Below are 12,048 nucleotides of genomic sequence, written 5' to 3' on the forward strand. Positions count from 1 at the left end.
TGCAAATCTAGTCCTGCTGCAGGGTCTCCAGCCAGCGTTTGAACTGGCTAATGGCTGGAGTAGTAGCGAGCACAGCAGGCAGAGCAGATTTTCTGCTGTTTCTACATCCCTAGTAGCTGCTACACACCTCAATATAAATCCCACGCAATCCCTCCAGTGATATTATGCTCTCAGCGCTAGCAACGCTTTTAAAATAAAGGAGAGATGTAGCAGTTGCTGAGGTCAACGCTGAGATGGGAACTGATCTTAATGGAAGCCACAGTATCTGGGTGGCAGCAGATGACACGGACCTTGATGACAGCAAGCATCCCCAGCTCTCAGACGGCTTTGGAGGAGAATGCCCTGGTGCTGCTGAGGAGGGGGGTGTTTCTGGGGAACGGGCGCCTCACTGGCCTTTCCCAGGCACCACAATCTCAGTGGAGACTCACTGGCCTTTCCCAGGCACCACAACCTCAGTGGAGACTTTCAGCTTTTCTATTCTCTGCAGCCCAGCGCAGAGTTGGAGAAAGATGACTCCTTTCCCCTTGTGCTACATGGAAAGCACAAAGCTACAGAACCCCTTTCTCTTTCTCTAGAGCAAAGCTGGCTTTTTTCAAGGGCAGATTCACCAGCCCAGACAGAACGTGTTGCCTGCTCCACAGGTCGTCTCTCATGCAAAATAAGAACTTACTAATTGCATATTTGTCCTTTAAATGTCCCCTGCCTAAACAAAACAGACAGCTTGAGCATCCATCTTGCGCTGGCATCACTGCTTGGCAGGCGGCTCACTGTTTGAAGCTTGGCTACTTTTGTGCAATTCCAGCTAAGCAACAATAAGAAGTCCAGAAGAAGGCATTTCCCTTTGGATACTCTATATAGTAACTGCAAACTATTTACACAGGCTTAACAAGCACTAATGAGCCAGGAGAAGAGCGCTATTACTCGGAAACAAGCTTACTGGGGCAATGAGAAAGAACTGAATGTGAGCTGGTGCGCCCCAGTCTTGACATTCACCGCTGAGATGCACGGGGCACATGCTTCCCCCTCCCAGAGCTGTCAACAGCACCCTGGAAGCACACTCACTTGAAAAGAACACACCTCCATGTGGTCACTCACAGAAGGACTTGAGATCACTTGCAGTTTAATACGCTGCATTACCCATTCCTCAGTTTATTAGGCTTCCTGGCAATTTTACTGTGAAAATAACACCCAGTGCCAAGGCTATGAGCAACAGCTGCTGGACAAACTTCATGCCCACATGAGCCTGGCACACATCTTGGCAGATATGACAAACTTACAGCATGTTCCTTCCATGAACTGGCTATTCTAGGGCATACTTACACACTCATACCTAGCAGCTACAGATATACTGACCCAGCGTGATGAGGAATCTGTCATCTCGAGAGAATGCCATGGCTTGCACTTGCGTCTCATGATGGAAGAGACGTCTTGTGCAAACCCCATCCTGGATGTTCCAGATGCAGATCTGACAATGTGAGTCTCCATTCCTCCGTCCCGAGGCAGAGGCAAGAACCTAGCAGAACAATACGTTGTCACTGAGACTTTAGCAAGTCATTAGAGGATGGTTCATTAGCTGGTTCATCCTAGTAACCATTAGTCCCAAATTAAAGTCGGACAGTTAGCAAAAGGAAAATCCTGCAAGAAAAAACAACCACCTAATCGGTGGAGGGAATGGTGGAATCACCCAGAGGAAGGGAGCAAGCTCTGCTGTCACATTGAGCAAACACAAGAAATAACTAGGCTCAAAAGATGTTTATTTTATTCCAATCATCCCACGTATCCAGGCAGCAGGCAGAAGGAAAAACAGATGAATGCCATTTCTGTCAGTAACATTCCTTCAGCCCAAAGTAACACACATAAAACACAGCCTGAGGGAAGCAGAAGTCACTCCTACCTGGGCGTCGTGGCTGACGGCTAGCGTAGAGACCTCCTCAGCATGGCCAAGCCAGTGATTCTGTGATCCTGAGTGTAGGTCTTCAACCACAATGATGCAACCGCAGGTGTAGGCGAAGAAGCCTATTGGATAGTGTAACATGAGGAGATGGGGGTTTCTCTGTGTAAAAGCTTCACGTACAGCACTCACTACAACTTACATCACAATCCAGTCAAATTCTTTTTTTTCAGGGATACATAAAAGCTGACTCTTCTACACAGCCAAGGCAGCATGCTTCCTATCAGGTTGAGAAGGGAGTTAGGACAAATCTCTCTTCCCCTAACTTGAGCAAAGCAAAGCTGTTGGGCATCACTCCAGCTCTGAAAAAGAGAGGTGAGATGGCCTTTGTAACAGCCTTCCCCCCTGCTCTAGCCACTCAGCAACTGAAGCCTGAGACTGCTCTGCCAACAGCATTCTCAAATATGCCTGTATCAACTAACATTTGCCAATGGCAAATAAAAAGGATTACCGGATTCACTCGACACAAAGAATCACTGTATTAAAGCAAAGACCTTAACCCCACAGCTAGAAGACTGTAAGCTGGCTCAGTGTCCTAGGGCCCACACACCTCCCACCTCTCCAAAGCCTTCCCAGTGTACCTGTGTCTGGGTTCCACACCATATTCCCTCTGCCATTCCCATTGTAGCCGATCACTGCTTTCAGCTTCAAGACCTCATAGCCAGCTGGAGGAGATGAGAAATTCTGCAAGAAAAATAGACACCGGCTTAAAATAAGCTCTAGAAGGATGTCCCATTCAGGTACATTCAAGACCCACACAGGAGAAAGGATGCATGCAAGCACAAACACACGTATTCACACACACAAACGCATGCCAATACTCACACAATTCAAAACAAGTTCAGCGAATCAATGCATGAATACCAAAGTGCACACTTATACATACAAAAGAGAAACTGCACCAGCAAAACCAGACACAGATGCATTCAGAGGGGGCACAGAACAGGCTGGCAGCGACCGCCCAACCTATGAGCAGCTGCTAATCCTGCTGGGAAAGAGTTCAACGGGTTTTGCTGACTTAGTGATGTAGGTGTTTGAATAGGAAGACAGTGGGGAAAAATGCTACATGGTGGGGGGTTAGAGGAGAAAACTGAAGGTGCAAGCTGAATGTAGCTTTTCTACTACAGCAGTGAACAGCAGAGCTTAGAAAAAGATTGAGTCAAGTTTCTGTTTTGTTATCGCTCTGTTTGTTAACAGAGCAAGTGCTATGCCTTGACTATCTCCACTACACTAGATGGATTGCCTTCCCCAGCCTGCTCTGCCAACGCATCTGCTCGCAAATATGTGTGCGTGATGAATCACTTCATTGCTCACTCGTCTTTCACTTTCTATAGCACATGCCATTTCCATTTCTTTTGAATAAAAATTTATGCAGATTTGCTGAACAGAAAAAGAACTGAGCACAACTCACTTTTTACTAGTCTGGAAAGAGCAGCATGCAGAAGAGAAAGCAGGACTAATGTTATGGGTTTCTAATTGAACACCAGACCCAAGGGTATATTTCACAACTTGCTTTCGACTGAAGTACAAAATGGAAACAATTTGAAAAAGCCATCTACCCCAGCCCCAAAATGCCTGTTCTTCACCTGCTGAGGTGACCAGCACTGCCACAATTCTCACCTGGGGGAGCACTGATGCCTTAAAGCGAGGAGTAAAATGCCGGTAGGAATCTGGGCGGATGGAGCACGGGGATTCGGGACCTTTGGTCTCCTTTCTAGGTGCTGCCACACAAAGAAGAAAATATCTGCGTAACACTGCTCATGGGGATGGTTTGTGAGAAGCAGCTAGGCTGTGCCTTGCTGTGCTCTTAGACCCTGGGGAGAGGCAAATGTGTGTGTACACACAAACACATGGGAGAGGTGAAAATCTGATGGCAGAGCCACATATGCTCCTACACGATTATATGACTGGCCACAGGAAAGGCACCAACTTTTCAGCAGCAAAGGACAAATATCCATCTAATCCCATTATCCTATTCAAAGCAGCCACACCACACTGCAAACAGCCTAAAGGCAAATGCCCTGTGCACTCTGGGCATTGCTGCGAAAGCGTAAGCCACACAGTCAGAAGGATGTCTTTAACACGACCAGCAGCCATACTTTTATGTTGAAGCTTTCCAACAAATCCTGCCTGAGGCTGTGAATGCTGGCAGCTGCATGCTTCTGGCAGCTAGCCACAAATTGCTGAAGCTTTGAGGTTGTGCATCTATTAATAGAGACACTGGGAGCTTTAATTTCATCTGGGTTTAATAGAATGTGCCACTTCAAAGATGACAGTGGCTACAAGCTGAAGAGGGGCTTCTGGCACGCCTAGAAGTAGCAGCAGGGAAAGAGCCAGAAAAACAAGCAGTCTTAGGGACCAGCATAAGTTTCTCTTAACACTGATTTCCTTTGGTAAATTACACCCAGGACAAGGGAAGATCCCCTAGGAACACACGCTGCCCTCCGACTCACAGCTTACAGCGTGTCTGGCCCAGCAAGCCACCAGTGTGTTAAGTGCCGCTTTGGGTCGATCTCTACCCACGCTTATACTGATCTCTCCTCATTTTTCAGGGACAGAGCTGTGCCGACAGGCAGGCCTGTGCCCGCTGTGCCCCTAAGGAGCCAGGCTCTTTAGAAGATGAAAATGCCCCTTGATTTACCATTTCCTGAGTGACTGGGAGACCTCGAGCTCTCCTGTCTCACTTTGGGCCTCACAACAAAAGGCTCCTCACTCCTGACTGACTCCACCACAAGGACCGAGGGGTCTTTTTCTCCGTTTGCTATTGTTTTGCTGCTGCCCAGGAGATCTGCTTCCTCCTCTTCATCCGACTCAGAGAAAATACCTGAAGAGAAAAATTGGTAGGAAAAGAGAAATAACCGTCTGTGTCCTTCAGGACTGTTTTACGTGTGACCAACCCTTTGATTTGTTGGTATTGGCTTTTTCCTGCTCTGTATAACAGTCCATCTGCTAAGGGTGGAGTGCAAAGCAGACATTTCCTACTAGGTATGTCCAACAAAATATTTGCTATAACCTTCAGAAAAGCTGCGCTAACAGCTTGCTATATGGAGTAGAGAAGAGGATAAAGTGGTGCTGAACCCCCCCCACCACCTCTGGCTGGCCTTGTCCAATTAGGAGAGGGAAAGGCAAAGTGGTACTTCTCAGCCTACAAGAAGGAGATGGGGGGCAGAGGCCATTCCAGGGCTGCTCGTGAACTGGCTGCTGCTGGCGACAGGGAGTTTTCCCTCAATCAACTCTCCCTTTCCTGCAAGCAATTCCTCTTACCATGACATCCCACTTGGTGGACAGAACTGACACCCAGACACGGTGGTGAGGACAACAATGGAAGAGGAGCTGTCTGCCGAGGTATCTCAGTGACATCCTTGAGCTTCTCAGAGCTCCTTTCTGTGAAAAGAAAATGCTCTGTGCAACTCCCTTCATCCCTTAGATCGTCTCAAGGTGATTGACGGTGACGCCTTCAAACTCATTTCTCTTATACAGGAGAAGCCACTTCTCCGTGCGTTATTGTCTGTCCTTCAAGAAAGGGAAGGACAGACAGAGAGAGAGAGACAGAGAGCGCAGGGGAAAAAAAAAGAGAATAGATGGAGGCAGAAGAAAGGAGGCAAGGAAAGGCAGAAGGCAAGAACTGAAAAACCTATCAGGAAAACCCAGAGCTGCTTTGCTCAGAATATCCCCTCCTTGGCAGACTCTCATTGAGACATGCTAGTCAATTGGAGACAATCCCTTCGGTTAATCGGCCAATTAGTCCCCGCTATCTGACTCCCCAAAGGAATGAACCAAAAATCCACGGCCCCAACCCCTACCCTGTGCCATGAAGAACAGCTATGGAAAAGCTGCCAACATGCTGACCAGTGCAACTCATGGCAGGAGGCAAACTCACCGGCTCCGGGAGGCAGAACAGACTGGGAAGAATGCACACTGGAAAGGCAACAAGACCAGAGTTATACTCCTGGGAGATGGTGCACAGGAGGTACAGAAAAGCAGGGGAAAGCATCACCCCGCATGGGGCACTTACACAGCTGGGGGAGACCCCTCTGCAGACGGAGCTAGGAAATCCCAGAGGAAGATGGCATCTCCAACGCTGACAACATGCTCTTGGTCTGGGGTGAAGGCCACGTGTCGCACTGGCTCTGAGTGGCCAATGTACACCTGAAAGAGAGGATGTCTTGAACTTCCTAGACTCCATCACCATCCCAGACCCATTAGGACTGCGGTTACAAGACTCCCTGCCCTGGATACCCAGTAAAGGAAGTTTCTGTCTACACTACTTCAGCAGAGGATCTTCTCAGAGACCAGCACCCCACCTACAGTACTCAGAGCCAAGTTTGATCTTAAACATACTGATCCAGAGAAACAAACAGAAGTTGAAAACCCCAAAGCCTTATCCTAGCTCTCAGTTCCTCTGAAACCCTGGGCAAGCCATTTTCTACTCTGCGTGGCTCTGTCACTGGAAGAGAGGTTGTACCTGCCTCTGGTCCTTGGCAGAGGGTCTCACTAGGTGCAGTGATCTGGCAGTCCCAGTGTGCGCTCAGTGCATGCAATTACTAGAACGTTACAGGTGGGAATAGGGCTGCATTTCTCAGCTGCTGGGCATATTGGGATTCAGGGTACTGGGCCAAATCATGCAAAAGCGCCATTTGCTGCTTTCTCCTCCAAGGATCAAGAAATGCATTAACTGACAGACCTAGCCAACATCAACCCCCTTCCCTCCCTTTGTGCAGTACCTGGAAGTTGACATCAAAGCGCATCTGGTAGTCCCACACTTTGATAACCTTGTCACCAGCAGTGAGCAGGTACCTGGCATCCTTGCTTAGTGACAAGGAAGAACAGGCTAGCTTGTGCACCAGAGACACCTGAGGATAAGACACAGCACCATCGGCATTAACTGAGCTAGCTCGCTATCAGCAAGCTAATCACTGCCTGAGCACTAAGAAAAGACAGATTTATTGAATGGAGGACAACGAAGGGAAACGCTTTCGGCTTCTGATGAAAAAGAAGTTTAAAACAACACGAGCTAGAGATGCCCAACATTCTCGACACAGGTCTGTAGTTTCTTCCAGTCCTTCTACATCACAAGGTGTATGAAGATTGCAGATGAACTGAATACACTGTGATCTGGACAGATTCACTAGGAGAGAGTCAGATCATCTCCGACACTCTGGTGGGCTCATTTGGGTATTTCACTAGCCCACCTGTGAGATAAGGTAACTAGTCCGATATGCACACCTAGTCCATTGCAGTGTAATAGAACAGGTTTGCTTTAACTATTTTTGGCAATTTATTGTGCCCTTATGCTTCAACAAAATGACAGGAGCGTGACAGCATGGAAAATAAGGACGAGTTCAGGCTCACCTGGAGCATGACCGTAGTAGGATAGCTACCTGCTTGTCAGTCATGTTTTTCTTCGAAGCCCGTGAGCTCCAGGATGATCTCTTCTCCCATTCATCCCTCAATACTGACATGAAGTGTCAAAGCAAGATGGGGCAAGACCTTAGTGCATGAATTTCATAGTGCCCTACCTCTCGCACCAGTCGTCCTGTCTTTGCATCAAGCACAAGGATTTTATTGGAGGAAGTGGATACCAGGAGCTGGCCTTGAGGCACAGGAGCGAAGCAGATTCTCACCGCAGAGTCCAGTGCCGTGCTGTCCAAATCAAAGATGCTGATGTCCACCTTTAGCAGCTGTGAAACAAGGAGCTACTGAACAGATGTTCTAGAGCAAATACTGTGGAAGCCTCAGAAACAACTATGGAGCAGCCTCAAGGATTTCTCCCGTGCCTCCCCTAGCACAAGCGATGGAGTCCCCAAGCCCTTTCCCTTCCCACACTCCCGCCAGCCACCCAATGAGAGGCTGCAGGGTATAGGCAAAGTATGTCCCTATTACCCAGCAGAGTAGCTCACAAAGAAGGTACAGAACTGACTGTCCATGCAGCTCTTCTCCTAATCATCTTTCCAAAGGGGCATGAAGTTGGAGAAGAAGAAACCTTGAATTTTTTGTTCCCACCTCACAGAACAGAAAGCAAACCTCTTTAGAAGCACCCCAAACCAGCATCTGCTGTGCAGGAAAGGGCCTTCTGCAACACTGATGGTGCACAAAGCTCTTGATCGATCCCATTTAATACAGCCTACAGGAATTTCCACTCCTGTCCTGCAGCACCCTGCAGCGTGTTCCCCCCTCCTCATCCTCCCACAGGAACGTGGAGAAGCCTAGTGGCTACCTCATCTAGAGAGCAGGCTTCCATCACGGTCACAATGAACTTGGAGGGACCCACAAAGGCCAGGAGATGGCTGTCCTCGCTGAGCACCAAAGCATCAGGACCGCTCCCAGCACCCCGGACCACCACGTTACCTGGGGGCCACAGGAACAGAAAAAGAGTGAAGAGAGGAACAAAGAGAACATGCCGCAGCCAGCTCACTCTGTGATGCTGCCGCTGACGTGGTAGCTGTAGTTCCTCCTGCCTCTGAATCAGCCTTGAATTAATGTTTCGGTCTGAGAAAGAAGCAACCTCCGTTGTGGAAGATGCCAGAAATTTCATCTGCAGCATCCAAAGTGTGCAGTGAACCACCTCAAAGACCAAGTCTAGATACATGGCTTGTAGGCTGTCTGAGCACGTGGTATGTTCAAGGAGGGCAGGAAAAAAAGTCATGGGAATAAAATGGATGCTACTGTTTATTTTTTAACACTACAGAGAGCTGCGACAAGCAGCTATGGATGCGAGTTCACAGCTACAGCATGGGTGGCTGAATCCTGCACAGAATGAAGTCACTGCAGTGCCCTGCTACACTGATGTCATTCTAGTGGGTGGATAGATCCAAAGGTCACAGAACCACAGAAATCACAGCAATTGCTCTGTATCTATTCTACTACCACTGTTATGACCCTGGGAACACAGCTAGTGGTTTAACACTGAGGTTTGGAGCGGAATCAAAATACCCAGTGCCAGTCACAGCACTGACACCAAACTTGGGTGATTTTGGACAAGTTCTCTGATCTCTCTGAGCCCCTATTCCATTTCCACACACTTTGCATACTTCTTGGGGCAGGCTCTCCCTCTCTGTGTAATGCATTGCATGACAGAGCTCCCTTTCTCTAAGCGTCCTCGTGCTGCCACAGCTAATTTCAAAAAGCATATATTAAAACATGACATTAATATTTCAGAATTACCTTGCCCCCTGCACCATTCACCCTTGCCTGCAGCACTCCACCTTCTCTGTTTACCAGCACAGCTCTTTGTGTGGCTGTGCTACAGGCAGGATTAGGGAAGTGATCCAGCTGAAACAAATCAAACTACACACACAGAAAACTGAAAGAGTCGGGGCTTGGGCATGAATAAGTACAAACACTCTATACCTGCAATGCTTCTAAACAATATATGGTTGAATCCAGATCCGAAAAAGCAGGTCTGTGCAATCCCAGCCCATTCTCAAAATTGAAACACCAAGCAATTTGAAAGCTTTTGAATCAGGACTGGTTTGGAAGAGTTAACAGTCACTAAGATTTGCTACCATACACTATATAAACACAAATGACACAGCTCAGGAGATCCTTCAGAAAAATCTCTGAGTAGCTTGAGTCTGGCTTGACTTTGGGGTACGATGTCTGTGCTATTTAAAAAAAAAAGAAAAAAAGGCAACCCATAACAACCCTAAAGCCTTACCCAGGACTCTCAGGACATGGCTCTTCTGCACCGCACAGTTGTAAAGAGCCAGAGTTCCCTGTGAACAGGAACTGAACATGAAATTGCCATCCGGAGAGAAGGTCAGACCCGTGATAGCAGCACGGTGCTGCCTGAAAAAAGGCAGAAAACAAGAAAGAAGGGGATAGAGGAGAGGAAAAAAAAGTAGCAACATCACGTGCAACATAGTGAGGCGCCCAGGCAATGAACCTCATTGGAGACAGGGAAGAGAACCCCATTGTGTTTTCTCCTGCAGCAGCCCAGGACAATCAATATTCCAGCTTTTTGGAAAACTAACTAGCAAGCGCAGCAGCCTTGCTGTCCCTGGATGGGATGTGTCACTCACCCTTTGGAGCATCCTCCATTTCCCATGCCAAGGCTCACAGGTGCTTCCTCTTCAGCTGATCTCCAGGACAACTATCTCTTTCCCCAGCCCCTTTCCTACTCCTAGACATCTCTCAGCTGGTAAGTCCCCAAATATAAAGCTCTTATAGGTTTCTCAGGTTAGATTCTTATCACCCAAAGCCTTGGCACACCAGGCTTTCCCTGCTTGAAAACTACTTAACTGGGACATGAGGATTGTCAAGCTTAAGAAAACCACCTTTCCAGCATAGGCCCACCTCCAAGATGGTTCCACTGTGGCTACTGTCAGGACACCCAGCAATTACACCCATGCATGGGAGCAACTGCCACTGCAAACGCTTACTTGTGTTCCACTAGGAGATCAGAGGCAGCCAAGCTGAAGGTTCGCACCATCCCGCTGTCAAAGCCACAGGCAAGCATCTGCCGGGTAGGGTGAAAGGCCACAGCACATGGCGTTTCATCTGCAGCTGTGAAGTCATACAGCTGTGGGGAAGAGACATACCCACAGGCATGAAGCTGGATAAATCAGTACCCGGCAGGCATAGGTAACACAGCAAAGCAATCTCAGACCTCCACTGTGAGCCCGTTCCCACAATGCAAATCTAATCCTGCATGGCTGCCTCTAAAGCCCAGGGAAATTCAGGGTCTTAAGGGAGATAGGAGAAATCCTTTGGGTATGATATCCTGTGTTAATCAGCAACATTCAAAAGACGGGAGGAAAAGAAAATTTTTTTTCTACTATTTTGTTTAATTATGCCTTCAGAAGCTAAGGCCAAATTACACGTTAAGCTAAACGTCTCAGAACTCCGCACTCCAGAAGGATTTCTTACCCGTGTTAAGCCCCACGCCTCAGGGAGGACGTTGAAGGGCTCCTGAACAGCGGAACTTTGATAACTCAACTGAACAAAGACTAGGCAAACTATTAATAAATCTGTGATACCTAACAATTCTCACCTCACCTACCTGCTGCATGGTCACAAGGTCCCAGACTCGGATGGTGCTATCCTGAGAGACTGTTGCCATCTGCTTCCGAATTCCCTCCACAGAAAATGCCAAAATTGAGTCCGTGTGAGAGCGCATGAGGGTGTTATAGTCCCGGGACTGTATATCCAGGTAGCCTAGATTCCCAGTGGTGGTTGTGCACGAAACTTTGAGGCTGTCTGGACTGATGCAGACAGAACTCACCGGAGCCTCATGCTCTGGGGAAAGACATACCCATCAGCACACAGCCCAGGAAAAAGAAAGAGAAGCATCTGAATCAAAGCTATGGAATCAGATTCACAGTTAGGAAAGTACTGCCCACAGGAATGAACGTCCTACATAACCTCAAGATTAAATGCTTGCAGGTGCAAGTTAATCTGTGCTCTTTCTAGAAGTTCCTGGGCTCTGCTGCTATGTGGTTTTATTTCAGAGAGGGAAGAAATGCTTGACTTCTCTAATTTTTCACTGGATAGAGGAGTCCTGGGTACAAGAGCATAGAAATCAAGTTGGACTGCCGGTTCTTACCCAGGAGTTCTCCTCTTTCTCCTCAAACTCACAAGAATGAACATGAATTAATTGTCCTTGAAGCGACAACTTCTAAGAGAGTCATCCCAAGACTAGACTACAGCAGGCATAAAAACGCTCTCAGAAATGAGAATGGCTTCAGAAGACACCGCAGTGGAGTCTTTGCTTCATAGGAACAGGCTAATACAGATACAGACTTCAAAAGTACAAGTTACATATCTACTCACCTGCCTCTAAGATGACAGCAGAGAAGTCCAATGGCCACAGCCGCAGATAACCATCTTCTGAACCCGTGGCACAGAAGGTTGATGAGACGCTAATACTGTTTATAGCAATGCCAGGGCCTGAAAACCCAGAAGATAAAGCTACCTAGTTCACCGGTAGAAACAAGAGAACTCAAACTAAGGACTCCCCCATCTAAGAGCAGAGGTCAGTGGTTCACCTGCACCAGCAGCTGAACATCTTAGAAAAAGATGCAAGAAATCCCACTGTAAATGACAATATATGTTACCTCTATGGAAAAATCTTACCTACCCCTTCCAAAAGTTCAAAA

General features: G+C 47.7%; 1 protein-coding gene across 7 annotated transcripts in view; it reads right to left on the reverse strand.

The window, feature by feature from the left end:
* WDR90 (WD repeat domain 90) overlaps positions 1-12,048 on the reverse strand; it is a 37,583-nt gene that overhangs the window by 10,271 nt on the left and 15,264 nt on the right. For all 7 annotated transcript variants that reach the window (XM_068907871.1, XM_068907873.1, XM_068907875.1 and 4 more), the window contains 15 exons: positions 11,723-11,839; positions 10,953-11,188; positions 10,333-10,472; positions 9,609-9,739; positions 8,169-8,299; positions 7,471-7,632; positions 6,676-6,804; positions 5,967-6,100; positions 5,832-5,869; positions 5,216-5,335; positions 4,593-4,775; positions 3,572-3,672; positions 2,533-2,635; positions 1,895-2,016; positions 1,354-1,513 (listed from right to left, as the gene is read on the reverse strand). In XM_068907871.1, the coding sequence (XP_068763972.1) occupies positions 1,354-1,513; positions 1,895-2,016; positions 2,533-2,635; positions 3,572-3,672; positions 4,593-4,775; positions 5,216-5,335; positions 5,832-5,869; positions 5,967-6,100; positions 6,676-6,804; positions 7,471-7,632; positions 8,169-8,299; positions 9,609-9,739; positions 10,333-10,472; positions 10,953-11,188; positions 11,723-11,839 (2,007 nt within the window). The remainder of the gene's footprint in view (positions 1-1,353; positions 1,514-1,894; positions 2,017-2,532; positions 2,636-3,571; positions 3,673-4,592; positions 4,776-5,215; positions 5,336-5,831; positions 5,870-5,966; positions 6,101-6,675; positions 6,805-7,470; positions 7,633-8,168; positions 8,300-9,608; positions 9,740-10,332; positions 10,473-10,952; positions 11,189-11,722; positions 11,840-12,048) is intronic.

The sequence above is a fragment of the Struthio camelus genome, chromosome 15 (assembly GCF_040807025.1).
Source record: "Struthio camelus isolate bStrCam1 chromosome 15, bStrCam1.hap1, whole genome shotgun sequence".
NCBI lineage: Eukaryota > Metazoa > Chordata > Aves > Struthioniformes > Struthionidae > Struthio > Struthio camelus.